This window comes from Heptranchias perlo, chromosome 39 (assembly GCF_035084215.1).
Source record: "Heptranchias perlo isolate sHepPer1 chromosome 39, sHepPer1.hap1, whole genome shotgun sequence".
Classification (NCBI taxonomy): domain Eukaryota; kingdom Metazoa; phylum Chordata; class Chondrichthyes; order Hexanchiformes; family Hexanchidae; genus Heptranchias; species Heptranchias perlo.
In genome coordinates, this window is record NC_090363.1 from 20,772,867 (window position 1) to 20,788,914 (window position 16,048).

Sequence of the window (16,048 nt, forward strand, 5' to 3'; positions counted from 1 at the left end):
GTACACACTGGGGATTATCAGCACACTGCCCCCTCTCGACACACACTGGGGATTATCAGCACATTGTCCCCTCTCTCTACACACACTGGGGATTATCAGCACACTGCCCCCTCTCTCTATACACACTGGGGATTATCAGCACACTGCCCCCTCTCTGTGCACACTGGGGATTATCAGCACACTGCCCCCTCTCTGCACACACAGGGGATTATCAGCACACTGCCCCCTCTCGAGACACACTGGGGATTATCAGCACACTGCCCCCTCTCTGCACACACAGGGGATTATCTGCACACTGCCCCCTCTCTGCACACACAGGGGATTATCAGCACACTGACCCCTCTCTGCACACACAGGGGATTATCTGCACACTGCCCCCTCTCTCCATACACACTGGGAATGATCAGCACACTGCCCCCTCTTGAGACACACTGTGGATTATCAGCACACTGTCCCCTCTCTCTTTCCACACTGGGGATTATCAGCACACTGCCCCCTCTCTCTACACACACTGGGGATTATCAGCACACTGCCCCCTCTCTTAACACACTGGGCATTATCAGCACACTGCCCCCTCTCTGTACACACTGGGGATTATCAGCACACTGCCCCCTCTCTATATTCACTGGGGATTATCAGCACACTGCCCCCTCTCTCTATACACACTGGGGATTATCAGCACACTGCCCCCTCTCTATTCACACTGGGGATTATCAGCACACTGCCCCCTCTCTATGCACACTGAGGATTATCAGCACACTGCCCCCTCTCTGTACACATTGCAGATTATCAGCACACTGCCCCCTCTGTGTACACACTGGGGATTATCAGCACACTGCCCCCTCTCCAGACACACTGGGGATTATCAGCACACTGTCCCCTCTCTCGATACACACTGGGCATTATCAGCACACTGCCCCCTCTCTCGATACACACTGGGGATTATCAGCACACTGCCCCCTCTCTCTTTACACACTGGGGATTATCAGCACACTGCCCCCTCTCTCTTTACACACTGGGCATTATCAGCACACTGCCCCCTCTCTCGATACACACTGGGGATTATCAGCACACTGCCCCCTCTCTCTTTACACACTGGGGATTATCAGCACACTGCCCCCTCTCTTTACACACTGCGCATTATCAGCACACTGCCCCCTCTCTGTGCACACTGCGCATTATCAGCACACTGCCCCCTCTCTGTACACATTGGGGATTATCAGCACACTGCCCCCTCTCTGTGCACATTGGGGATTATCAGCACACTGCCCCCTCTCTGTACACACTGGGGATTATCAGCACACTGCCCCCTCTCTGTACACACTGGGGATTATCAGCACACTGCCCCCTCTCTGTCCACACTGGGGATTATCAGCACACTGCTCCCCCTCTCTCCACACACTGGGGATTATCAGCACACTGCCCCCTCTCTGTACACACTGCGCATTATCAGCACACTGCCCCCTCTCTGTACACACTGCGCATTATCAGCACACTGCCCCCATCTCTTTTCACACTGGGGATTATCAGCACACTGCCCCCTCTCTGTACACACTGGGGATTATCAGCACACTGCCCCCTCTCTGTACACATTGGGGATTATCAGCACACTGCCCCCATCTCTTTTCACACTGGGGATTATCAGCACACTGCCCCCTCTCTGCACACACTGGGGATTATCAGCACACTGCCCCTTCTCTCTGCACACACTGGGGATTATCAGCACACTGCCCCCTCTCTTTCCACACTGGGGATTATCAGCACACTGCCCCTTCTCTCTGCAAACACTGGGGATTATCAGCACACTGCCCCCTCTCTTTCCACACTGGGGATTATCAGCACACTGCCCCCTCTCTTTCCACACTGGGGATTATCAGCACACTGCCCCCTCTCTCTATACACACTGGGAATTATCAGCACACTGCCCCCTCTCTATACACACTGGGGATTATCAGCACACTGCCCCCTCTCTGTACACACTGGGGATTATCAGCACACTGCCCCCTCTCACTATGCACACTGGGGATTATCAGCACACTGCCCCCTCTCTCTATACACACTGGGGATTATCAGCACACTGCCCCCTCTCGAGACACACTGTGGATTATCATCACACTGCCCCCTCTCTGTACACACTGGGGATTATCATCACACTGCCCCCTCTCTGTACACACTGGGGATTATCAGCACACTGCCCTCTCTCTGTACACACTGGGGATTATCAGCACACTGCCCCCCCTCTCTCCACACACTGGGGATGATCAGCACACTGCCCCCTCTCTATGCACACTGGGGATTATCAGCACACTGCCCCCTCTCTATACACACTGCGCATTATCAGCATACTGCCCCCTCTCTGCACACACTGGGGATTATCAGCACACTGCCCCCTCTCTTAACACACTGGGCATTATCCGCACACTGCCCCCTCTCTGTACACACTGGGGATTATCAGCACACTGCCCCCTCTCTCTATACACACTGGGGATTATCAGCACACTGCCCCCTCTCTCTATACACACTGGGGATTATCAGAACACTGCCCCCTCTCTATACACACTGGGGATTATCAGCACACTGCCCCCTCTCTACACACACTGGGGATTATCAGCACACTGCCCCCTCTCTATACACACTGGGGATTATCAGCACACTGCCCCCTCTCGATACACACTGGGGATTATCAGCACTCTGCCCCCTCTCTCGATACACACTGGGGATTATCAGCACACTGCCCCCTCTCTCCATACACACTGGGGATTATCAGCACTCTGCCCCCTCTCTCGATACACACTGGGGATTATCAGCACACTGCCCCCTCTCTATGCACACTGGGGATTATCAGCACACTGCCCCCTCTCCAGACACACTGGGGATTATCAGCACACTGCCCCCTCTCTCAATACACACTGGGGATTATCAGCACACTGCCCCCTCTCTATACACACTGGGGATTATCAGCACACTGCCCCCTCTCTCTATACACACTGGGGATTATCAGCACTCTGCCCCCTCTCTCGATACACACTGGGGATTATCAGCACACTGCCCCCTCTCTATGCACACTGGGGATTATCAGCACACTGCCCCCTCTCTTTACACACTGCGCATTATCAGCACACTGCCCCCTCTCTGTGCACACTGCGCATTATCAGCACACTGCCCCCTCTCTGTACACATTGGGGATTATCAGCACACTGCCCCCTCTCTGTGCACACTGCGCATTATCAGCACACTGCCCCCTCTCTCCACACACTGGGGATTATCAGCACACTGCTCCCCCTCTCTCCACACACTGGGGATTATCAGCACACTGCCCCCTCTCTGCACACACTCCGCATTATCAGCACACTGCCCCCTCTCTGTACACACTGCGCATTATCAGCACACTGCCCCCATCTCTTTTCACACTGGGGATTATCAGCACACTGCCCCCTCTCTGTACACACTGGGGATTATCAGCACACTGCCCCCTCTCTGTGCACATTGGGGATTATCAGCACACTGCCCCCTCTCGAGACACACTGTGGATTATCATCACACTGCCCCCTCTCTGTACACACTGGGGATTATCATCACACTGCCCCCTCTCTGTGCACACTGGGGATTATCAGCACACTGCCCTCTCTCTGTACACACTGGGGATTATCAGCACACTGCCCCCCCTCTCTCCACACACTGGGGATGATCAGCACACTGCCCCCTCTCTATGCACACTGGGGATTATCAGCACACTGCCCCCTCTCTATACACACTGCGCATTATCAGCATACTGCCCCCTCTCTGCACACACTGGGGATTATCAGCAAACTGCCCCCTCTCTTAACACACTGGGCATTATCCGCACACTGCCCCCTCTCTGTACACACTGGGGATTATCAGCACACTGCCCCCTCTCTCTATACACACTGGGGATTATCAGCACACTGCCCCCTCTCTCTATACACACTGGGGATTATCAGAACACTGCCCCCTCTCTATACACACTGGGGATTATCAGCACACTGCCCCCTCTCTACACACACTGGGGATTATCAGCACACTGCCCCCTCTCTATACACACTGGGGATTATCAGCACACTGCCCCCTCTCTCTATACACACTGGGGATTATCAGCACTCTGCCCCCTCTCTCGATACACACTGGGGATTATCAGCACACTGCCCCCTCTCTATGCACACTGGGGATTATCAGCACACTGCCCCCTCTCCAGACACACTGGGGATTATCAGCACACTGCCCCCTCTCTCAATACACACTGGGGATTATCAGCACACTGCCCCCTCTCTATACACACTGGGGATTATCAGCACACTGCCCCCTCTCTCTATACACACTGGGGATTATCAGCACTCTGCCCCCTCTCTCGATACACACTGGGGATTATCAGCACACTGCCCCCTCTCTATGCACACTGGGGATTATCAGCACACTGCCCCCTCTCCAGACACACTGGGGATTATCAGCACACTGCCCCCTCTCTATACACACTGGGGATTATCAGCACACTGCCCCCTCTCTATACACACTGGGGATTATCAGCACTCTGCCCCTTCTCCACACACACTGGGGATTATCAGCACACTGCCCCCTCTCTATCCACACTGGGGATTATCAGCAAACTGCCCCCTCTCTCAAAACACACTGGGGATTATCAGCACACTGCCCTCTCTCAATACACACTGGGGATTATCAGCACACTGCCCTCTCTCAAACACACTGGGGATTATCAGCACACTGCCCTCTCTCAATACACACTGGAGATTATCAGCACACTGCCCTCTCTCAATACACACTGGGGATTATCAGCACACTGCCCTCTCTCAATACACACTGGGGATTATCAGCACACTGCCCCCTCTCTATACACACTGGGGATTATCAGCACACTGCCCCCTCTCTCTTTTCACACTGGGGATTATCAGCACACTGCCCCCTCTCTCTGTTCACACTGCGGATTATCAGCACACTGCCCCCTCTCTCTTTTCACACTGGGGATTATCAGCACACTGCCCCCTCTCTATGCACACTGAGGATTATCAGCACACTGCCCCCTCTCTGTACACATTGCAGATTATCAGCACACTGCCCCCTCTGTGTACACACTGGGGATTATCAGCACACTGCCCCCTCTCCAGACACACTGGGGATTATCAGCACACTGTCCCCTCTCTCGATACACACTGGGCATTATCAGCACACTGCCCCCTCTCTCGATACACACTGGGGATTATCAGCACACTGCCCCCTCTCTCTTTACACACTGGGGATTATCAGCACACTGCCCCCTCTCTCTTTACACACTGGGCATTATCAGCACACTGCCCCCTCTCTCTTTACACACTGGGGATTATCAGCACACTGCCCCCTCTCTTTACACACTGCGCATTATCAGCACACTGCCCCCTCTCTGTGCACACTGCGCATTATCAGCACACTGCCCCCTCTCTGTACACATTGGGGATTATCAGCACACTGCCCCCTCTCTGTGCACATTGGGGATTATCAGCACACTGCCCCCTCTCTGTACACACTGGGGATTATCAGCACACTGCCCCCTCTCTGTACACACTGGGGATTATCAGCACACTGCTCCCCCTCTCTCCACACACTGGGGATTATCAGCACACTGCCCCCTCTCTGTACACACTGCGCATTATCAGCACACTGCCCCCTCTCTGTACACACTGCGCATTATCAGCACACTGCCCCCATCTCTTTTCACACTGGGGATTATCAGCACACTGCCCCCTCTCTGTACACACTGGGGATTATCAGCACACTGCCCCCTCTCTGTACACATTGGGGATTATCAGCACACTGCCCCCATCTCTTTTCACACTGGGGATTATCAGCACACTGCCCCCTCTCTGCACACACTGGGGATTATCAGCACACTGCCCCTTCTCTCTGCACACACTGGGGATTATCAGCACACTGCCCCCTCTCTTTCCACACTGGGGATTATCAGCACACTGCCCCTTCTCTCTGCAAACACTGGGGATTATCAGCACACTGCCCCCTCTCTTTCCACACTGGGGATTATCAGCACACTGCCCCCTCTCTTTCCACACTGGGGATTATCAGCACACTGCCCCCTCTCTCTATACACACTGGGGATTATCAGCACACTGCCCCCTCTCGAGACACACTGTGGATTATCATCACACTGCCCCCTCTCTGTACACACTGGGGATTATCATCACACTGCCCCCTCTCTGTACACACTGGGGATTATCAGCACACTGCCCTCTCTCTGTACACACTGGGGATTATCAGCACACTGCCCCCCCTCTCTCCACACACTGGGGATGATCAGCACACTGCCCCCTCTCTATGCACACTGGGGATTATCAGCACACTGCCCCCTCTCTATACACACTGCGCATTATCCGCACACTGCCCCCTCTCTGTACACACTGGGGATTATCAGCACACTGCCCCCTCTCTCTATACACACTGGGGATTATCAGCACACTGCCCCCTCTCTCTATACACACTGGGGATTATCAGAACACTGCCCCCTCTCTATACACACTGGGGATTATCAGCACACTGCCCCCTCTCTACACACACTGGGGATTATCAGCACACTGCCCCCTCTCTATACACACTGGGGATTATCAGCACACTGCCCCCTCTCTCTATACACACTGGGGATTATCAGCACTCTGCCCCCTCTCTCGATACACACTGGGGATTATCAGCACACTGCCCCCTCTCTATGCACACTGGGGATTATCAGCACACTGCCCCCTCTCCAGACACACTGGGGATTATCAGCACACTGCCCCCTCTCTCAATACACACTGGGGATTATCAGCACACTGCCCCCTCTCTATACACACTGGGGATTATCAGCACACTGCCCCCTCTCTCTATACACACTGGGGATTATCAGCACTCTGCCCCCTCTCTCGATACACACTGGGGATTATCAGCACACTGCCCCCTCTCTATGCACACTGGGGATTATCAGCACACTGCCCCCTCTCCAGACACACTGGGGATTATCAGCACACTGCCCCCTCTCTATGCACACTGGGGATTATCAGCACACTGCCCCCTCTCCATACACACTGGGGATTATCAGCACACTGGCCCCTCTCTCCACACACTGGGGATGATCAGCACACTGCCCCCTCTCTATGCACACTGGGGATTATCAGCACACTGCCCCCTCTCCATACACACTGGGGATTATCAGCACACTGCCCCCTCTCTCCACACACTGGGGATGATCAGCACACTGCCCCCTCTCTCTGCACACTGGGGATTATAAGCACACTGCCCCCTCTCTGTACACACTGGGGATTATCAGCACACTGCCCCCTCTCTGCACACACTGGGGATTATCAGCACACTGCCCCCTCTCTTAACACACTGGGGATTATCAGCACACTGCCCCCTCTCTATACACACTGGGGATTATCAGCACACTGCCCCCTCTCTATACACACTGGGGATTATCAGCACACTGCCCCCTCTCTCTTTTCACACTGGGGATTATCAGCACACTGCCCCCTCTCTCTGTTCACACTGCGGATTATCAGCACACTGCCCCCTCTCTCTTTTCACACTGGGGATTATCAGCACACTGCCCTCTCTCTGTGCACACTGGGGATTATCAGCACACTGCCCCCTCTCTCTATACACACTGGGGATTATCAGCACACTGCCCCCTCTCCAGACACACTGGGGATTATCAGCACACTGCCCCCTCTCTATGCACACTGGGGATTATCAGCACACTGCCCCCTCTCCATACACACTGGGGATTATCAGCACACTGGCCCCTCTCTCCACACACTGGGGATGATCAGCACACTGCCCCCTCTCTATGCACACTGGGGATTATCAGCACACTGCCCCCTCTCCATACACACTGGGGATTATCAGCACACTGCCCCCTCTCTCCACACACTGGGGATGATCAGCACACTGCCCCCTCTCTATGCACACTGGGGATTATAAGCACACTGCCCCCTCTCTGTACACACTGGGGATTATCAGCACACTGCCCCCTCTCTGCACACACTGGGGATTATCAGCACACTGCCCCCTCTCTTAACACACTGGGGATTATCAGCACACTGCCCCCTCTCTATACACACTGGGGATTATCAGCACACTGCCCCCTCTCTATACACACTGGGGATTATCAGCACACTGCCCCCTCTCTCTTTTCACACTGGGGATTATCAGCACACTGCCCCCTCTCTCTGTTCACACTGCGGATTATCAGCACACTGCCCCCTCTCTCTTTTCACACTGGGGATTATCAGCACACTGCCCTCTCTCTGTGCACACTGGGGATTATCAGCACACTGCCCCCTCTCTCTATACACACTGGGGATTATCAGCACACTGCCCCCTCTCTCTATACACACTGGGGATTATCAGCACACTGCCCCCTCTCTGTACACACTGGGGATTATCAGCACACTGCCCCCTCTCTCTTTACACACTGGGGATTATCAGCACACTGCCCCCTCTCTCTGCACACTGGGGATTATCAGCACACGTCCCACTGTGTTTTTTTAGTGATGATAAATTGTGTGCAGTGTGTGACCTGTAACTATGTTTGGACATTGAGGAATGTTCTGTGAGAGAGACTGATTGCCCCGATCTGCCCTCTCAGGGGGTGATTCAGGTGCTCACACCAAGTCCTCATTGGATTCGCAGCAGTTTAAAAGTCCCTTTTTTCTCAATTTCTTTTCCAGGGCCCAGGCCTTTATTATGTGGATGATTCTGGACTCAGGCTCTCTGGGAATATGTTTTCCACTGGATCCGGCTCTAGTTACGCATATGGTGTTATGGACAGTGGATACAAATATGATGTTTCGGTGCAGGAGGCCTATGATCTGGCCCAGCGTGGTATATACCATGCAACCCGTCGCGATGCTTACTCTGGAGGCATCGTTCACAGTGAGCACAATATTTCTGCTGTTTTGTTTATAAAGTTTATCACTGTGCATGGACCTGTAAACTGAACTGTACAATTTTATAGCTAGAAGGAGGCAATTTAGCCTACCGTCCCTGTGCTCTCCCCTCTTTCCCATTCCCTGCCTTTTCCCCATTCACCCATCACCCCTGTGCTCTCCCCTCTGTCCCTTTTCCCCTCGGTTGTTTGGTGTTTATCTAAAATTTATAACCTCCAATTACCATCTATTGGAAACAATTTTTCCCAATTTACCTTATTCACCCCTGAATTTCGAGCCCCTCCATAACACGACCTCCTGACCTTCTCCATTCTAATGAAAAGAGCCCCAATATATCTAGTATTTCCCCATAACTAAAGCATATCATCCCTGGGATCATCTTGTCTATTCCCTCTCCATGGTCTTGACATCCTTCTGAAGTAAGGTGTCTTAACCTGGATGCAATGTTCTAACTGTGGCCTGACCAAGGATTCGAATGGGTTTAGCATTGCCTCTTGGCTTTTGTACTCCATGACCCTGCTTATAAAAGACAGGCTCCCCTCTGTGTATGATGATTATTGTTAATATTTTCACTAATTTGTTGCTGATATTTTCCAATGAATTACGCAAAAACTGAAATATAATGTATTGTTTACATGTCGCAGAGCAAAATTATGTGAGAAACACGACTTCATTTATCTCCATTGTTACTATTTGTATTCGTGAATGTGAAAATTAGCACGACTAGCACATATTTCCTGACCATCTCACTTCAAGAATCACACTCACTTTGTGTGTCAGACTGGTGTGAGGAAAAGTGTGAAGAAACAAAGACATTCACAGGAACACACGATGTCTGAGCCAGAAATATACCGGAGATAGAACTCCTGCTGTTTCTTAACTGATCTTTGGAGGAACTCACCCAGTGTTTACTTAACACCAATTAGGCTTTGGGCCCTTAAAGGAACGCAAACCTACACTTTAGGAGAATAATAATACATGGAACCGAAATTTAGACGGTTCGTTCAGGCCTAAACCCAGTGGCTTCAGCTTAGGGGATGGGGGGAGGGAAAGAGTCACAATTTGGGATTTAGAGAGATAGTTTTATGCCATCTTTAAGTTGTACCATAAGTAAGGAAGGGCGTAAGATGTGCTCCAGCTAAGATGCAACTATGTAAATAATGGGGTTAGGTCACAGTGACATCATCAGTCCTAAATTCTGACATTTCTGCACTGAGATCCATGAATCGACCTCATTAGATGATAAAACGACAGCTCAGGAAAGATTAACGATGGCAACGTAAAGTGAATTGTTGTGTTTCATTGGGCCGCTCGAGAGAGGCTCGGAACTTTACTTAGGAGCTGTTTTGGAAAATTATATTTTTAGTTCTTGTATTTTTAAGGCTCCCAGTATCATTTGGAAATCTCCTTTGAGACTGTTTATTATTTGGGGAATTACCCGAAAAAGTACGGCTAAAGTCGGGGTTTCCCAGTGGGGACTCCCTCTCTCTTTCTTGTTATGTCTCTGCTCTTTTCACAAGCTTTGTTAGTGGCAGTGATCTTTCTACGATTAATCCATGAAATTTAACCCCTGCTCACTTTGGACATCAAGTTCCAGTTTGTGACTTTTTCATGAAACTAAAGTTGAAAATTGTGAGGGAAGAAATCTGTTGTTTAGTGGAATGAGGGGCAAACGGTGTCTGTTTTGTTTCACAGTGTATCACATGCGAGAAGACGGCTGGATTAAAGTGTCTCAGGAAGATGTTGCTGTTCTGCACCACAAGTATGCAGCGGAGACACAGTGAGCTGTGGAAGGCATGCACTCCATCAAATCAGAGACCAGCAACTGAACATAACCAAATCATTCCATTGTATCAGGACAGGGGCGTGAATTCTCTGGGGTTTGTGATTCCCTAAATACTTGGAAATGTAAAATTAAAAAGTAAACATAATATTTCTGAAAACATTATTGAGTATTCAATAAAGGTCTTTCGGTCAGTTTACAGTAAGATGGAAACATAAGAACATAAGAACATAAGAAATAGGAGCAGGAGTAGGCCAATCGGCCCCTCGAGCCTGCTCCGCCATTCAATAAGATCATGGCTGATCTGATCCTAACCTCAAATCTAAATTCATGTCCAATTTCCTGCCCGCTCTCTGTAACCCCTAATTCTCTTCACTTCTAGGAAACTGGCGATTTCTGTTTTAAATTTATCTAATGATGTAGCTTCCACAGCTTCCTGGGGCAGCAAATTCCACAGACCTACCACCCTCTGAGTGAAGAAGTTTCTCCTCATCTCAGTTTTGAAAGAGCAGCCCCTTATTCTAAGATTATGCCCCCTAGTTCTAGTTTCACCCATCCTTGGGAACATCCTTACCGCATCCACCCGATCAAGCCCCTTCAAAATCTTATATGTTTCAATAAGATCGCCTCTCATTCTTCTGAGCTCCAATGAGTAGAGTCCCAATCTACTCAACCTCTCCTCATATGTCCGCCCCCTCATCCCCGGGATTAACCGAGTGAACCTTCTTTGTACTGCCTCGAGAGCAAGTACTTTTAGCCTGAACTTTTACTGTCCCGGGAATCTTTGTTACCGACACACTGTTCATATCAACTAGAATCAAAGTATTCAAATCTTGACTGGTCTTTGAAGGAAACATAGCAGTCAGTTACAATTTGCACTTCGGAGCCTGTAGTTTGACCTGTAACGTTACAGATTAAGAAAGAACAGAAAGTTAAGATTCTTCTCAAAATATCAGAAGATCCATCACACAGACAATGAGCAGAAAGCAAAACCAGAAATCGAATCGCTGAATGAAAATGAAAATAATCCGCTGCTTCGTGCCAGGCACAATTGGCTGGAATGGGTTTCCTCCCTCGTGGGTCTCTGCTGCTGTTTACCCCCCTCCTCGCCCACCCCATAATGTGCCCACGTGGATCCCTCCAGGAAAACTGGCAAGGCCGTTTTGTGACCCAGCAATAAATTAAGTCAGTGGGGCAAAGTGGTTTGGGATTCCACAGGGAGCTTTGAATGGAGGAGGCAGAGATTAAGGGCAAAGTTTTCTAAGGCCCTGTATCACCGGCACACTCTCCCACACAGACAGTGCCTGATCAGAACCTCAAAAGCACCCGGCTCACGCCTGACATTAACCACAGGCAGAACACCCACAATTTTCCCATAGGGAGGCCCCAGGAAATCTATCGATGGTCTATACTTGGTCAGGTTCAATCGAAAATAATGGCAGAGGGGAAAAGTGTCAAACTTCAAAGAATATACTGGAGTGGCTACAAATTAATATATAAGGTCAGCCGGAAACCTGGAGCGAAAAGGCTCCAGAAGGACAGGTCACACAAGCAGTGAAGCTTCCCTGCAAGTCACCGAGTGTTTCTGAAACAATAACACAACCACTTAACCTGGTGAGCCAGCTGGAGCTGGGAGTTGGCGGCCCGACCAGTTTGTGCAGCCGTTCATGCCCCAAACCTTTGCTCATCTGCTGCACTCTCAGTCTTTGTTACACGAGCTGTCCTCATTCCACACACCCCGAGCCTGCTTAACAATTTCCCCATCCAAACTCGGGCAAATCCCCAAGCCCAGCTGCACAGTGAGTCGTGTAGACGGGAGCAGAAGGTTGTAAAGGGACATTGAGAGATTAAGTGAGTGGGCAAAACTGGGGCAGATGGAGTTCAATGTGGGAAAGTGTGAGGTCATCAAATTGGACCCAAGAAAGATAAATCGGAGTATTTTTATAAATGGTAAGAAACTGGGAACTGGAGAGGAACAGAGAGATTGGGGAGTCCAAGTAGAGAAATCATTAAAAGCCAACAGGCAGGTTCAAAGAGCAATCAAAAAGGTTAATAGAATGTTAGCCTTTGTCTCAAGGGGTAGCCTTGATTTAAACATTTTGACAGGACCTGGTCGCATTTGTACAGGACCTGGTCGCATTTATACAGGACCTGATTGCATTTATACAGGAACTGATCGCATTTATACAGGACCTGATTGCATTTATACAGGACCTGATCGCATTTATACAGGACCTGATCGCATTTATACAGGACCTGATCGCATTTATACAGAACCTGATCGCAGTTATACAGGAACTGATCACACTTATACAGAGCCTGATCGCATTTATACAGAACCTGATTGCATTTATTTTTTCTTTATATTCGTTCATGGGATGTGGGCGTTGCTGGCGAGGCCGGCATTTATTGCCCATCCCTAATTGCCCTTGAGAAGGTGGTGGTGAGCCGCCTTCTTGAACCGCTGCAGTCCGTGTGGTGAAGGTTAGTTATAGAGTTATATAGCACGGATAGAGGCCCTTCGGCCCATCGTGTCCGCGCCGGCCATCAAGCCCTGTCTAATCTAATCCCATATTCCAGCATTTGGTCCGTAGCCTTGTATGCTATGGCATTTCAAGTGCTCATCCAAATGCTTCTTGAATGTTCCTGCCTCCACAACCCTTTCAGGCAGTGAGTTCCAGACTCCAACCACCCTCTGGGTGAAAAAGTTCTTTCTCAAATCCCCTCTAAACCTCCCGCCTTTTACCTTGAATCTATGCCCCCTTGTTATAGAACCCTCAACGAAGGGAAAAAGCTCCTTAGTATCCATCCTATCTATGCCCCTCATAATTTTGTACACCTCAATCATGTCCCCCCTCAGCCTCCTCTGCTCCAAGGAAAACAAACCCAATCTTACCAGTCTCTCTTCATAGCTGAAGCGCTCCAGCCCTGGTAACATGCTGGTGAATCTCCTCTGCACCCTCTCCAAAGCGATCACATCCTTCCTGTAGTGTGGCGACCAGAACTGCACACAGTACTCCAGCTGTGGCCTAACCAGTGTTTTATACAGCTCCATCATAACCTCCTTGCTCTTATATTCTATGCCTCGGCTAATAAAGGCAAGTATCCCATATGCCTTCTTTACCACCTTATCTACCTGTTCCGCCGCCTTCAGGGATCTGTGAACTTGCACACCAAGATCCCTCTGACCCTCTGTCTTGCCTAGGGTCTTCCCATTCATTGTGTATTCCCTGCAGACTGAGGCTATCCTCCTCGCTATTTACCACCCTACCAATTTTTGTATCATCAGCGAACTTACTGATCATACCTTTTACATTCATATCCAAGTCGTTAATGTAGACCACAAACAGCAAGGGCCCCAGCACAGATCCCTGTGGTACCCCACTGGCCACAGGCTTCCAGTCACAAAAACAACCTTCGACCATCACCCTCTGCCTTCTGCCACTAAGCCAGTTTTGTATCCAAAGTGCCAAGGCACCCTGGACTCCATGGGCTCGTACCTTCTTGACCAGTCTCCTGTGCGGGACTTTATCGAAGGCCTTACTGAAATCCATGTATACCACATCCACTGCGTTACCCTCATCCACACGCCTCATCACCCCCTCAAAAAATTCAATCAAATTAGTCAGACATGATCTTCCCTTGACAAAGCCATGTTGACTATCCCTGATTAATCCTTGCTTCTCCAAGTGGAGACTAATTTTGTCCTTCAGAATTTTTTCCAATAATTTTCCTACCACTGATGTTAGGCTCACTGGCCTGTAGTTCCCCGGTTTTTCCCTACTCCCCTTCTTGAATAATGGTACTACATTAGCGGTTCTCCAGTCCTCTGGCACGTCCCCTGTGGCCAGAGAGGTTCTGAATATATGTGTTAGAGCCCCCGCAATCTCCTCCTTTGCCTCACACAGTAGCCTGGGATACATTTCGTCCGGGCCTAGGGATTTATCCATTTTTAGGCCTGCTAAAACCGCCAATACCTCCTCCCGCTCGATGTTAATATGTTCGAGTATATCACAGTCCCCCTGTCGTATTTCTATGTCTACGTCGTCCTTCTCCATAGTGAAAACAGATGCAAAAAATTCATTTAGAACCCCTCCTACATCTTCCGGCTCCACACACAGATTGCCATTTTTGTCCCTAATGGGCCCTATTTTTTCCCTAGTTATCCTCTTACCCTTAATAAACTTATAAAACATCTTAGGATTTTCCTTTATTTTGCTCACCAGTGTTTTTTCATGGCCCCTCCTTGATCTCCTAATTTCTTTTTTAAGTATCTCCCTGCACTTTTTGTACTCCTCTAGGGCTTCCTCCGTCTTTAGCCTTTTGTATCTGCCAAAAGCCCTCCTTTTTTTCCTAATCCATTCTCGTATATCCCCTGACATCCAAGGTTCCCTGGAGTTCTTGGAACCACCCTTGACCTTTACGGGAACATGTTGCCATTGTATGGTCCCAATCTCCCTTCTGAAAGACTCCCATTGCTCCGATGCGGATTTTCCTACAAGCAGCTGATCCCAGTCCATTTTGGCCAGATCCTGCCTTATCCTATTAAAATCTGCCTTCCCCCAATTTAGAACCTTTATTTCCGGCCCCTCCCTGTCCTTTTCCATGACCACCTTAAATCTCACCGAATTATGGTCACTGTCACCAAAGTGCTCACCTACTAGCACTTCTTCCACTTGGCCGGCCACATTCCCTAGAATTAGGTCCAGTACCGCCCCCTCTCTTGTAGGACTTTCTACATGCTGGCTCAAAAAGCTCTCCTGGATGCACGTTAAGAATTTTGTACCCTCCAAGCCTTTTACACTCTGAGTATCCCAGTTAATATTGGGGAAGTTGAAATCCCCCACTATTATTACCCTATTATTTGCACAATTTTCTGAGATTTGCCTACATATCTGTTCCTCTATCTCCCCCTGACTGGGGGCCTATAGTACACTCCCATCAAAGTGCTTGCCCCCTTTTTGTTTTTAAGCTCCACCCATATGGCCTCATTTGAGGAACCTGCTAATATATCATCCCTCCTGATGGCAGTAATTGATTCTTTAATTAATATTGCGACCCCCCCTCCTCTTATACCTCCCCCTCTGTCTCACCTGAAGATTCTGTACCCCGGAATATTGAGCTGCCAGTCTTGCCCCTCCCTCAACCATGTCTCTGTGACAGCAACAATATCATACTCCCATGTGTTTATCAACACCTTCAGTTCATCCACCTTATTTGCAAGACTCCTTGCATTAAAATAGATGCCATCCAGCCTTGCCCTTACATATTTGCCCTGTCTTCCAAGCTGACTTGTTTTTTTCTCAATATTTGGCTGCACATC

The 16,048-nt window shown here is 49.8% G+C and overlaps 1 protein-coding gene across 1 annotated transcript in view; it reads left to right on the forward strand.

The window, feature by feature from the left end:
- LOC137305262 (proteasome subunit beta type-8-like) overlaps window positions 1–10,885 on the forward strand; it is a 188,742-nt gene extending 177,857 nt beyond the window's left edge. The window contains exons 5-6 of the mRNA XM_067974119.1: window positions 8,724–8,928; window positions 10,638–10,885. Of these exons, the coding sequence (XP_067830220.1) occupies window positions 8,724–8,928; window positions 10,638–10,726 (294 nt within the window). The 3' untranslated portion in view covers window positions 10,727–10,885. The remainder of the gene's footprint in view (window positions 1–8,723; window positions 8,929–10,637) is intronic.
- Window positions 10,886–16,048: the final 5,163 nt, after the last annotated feature.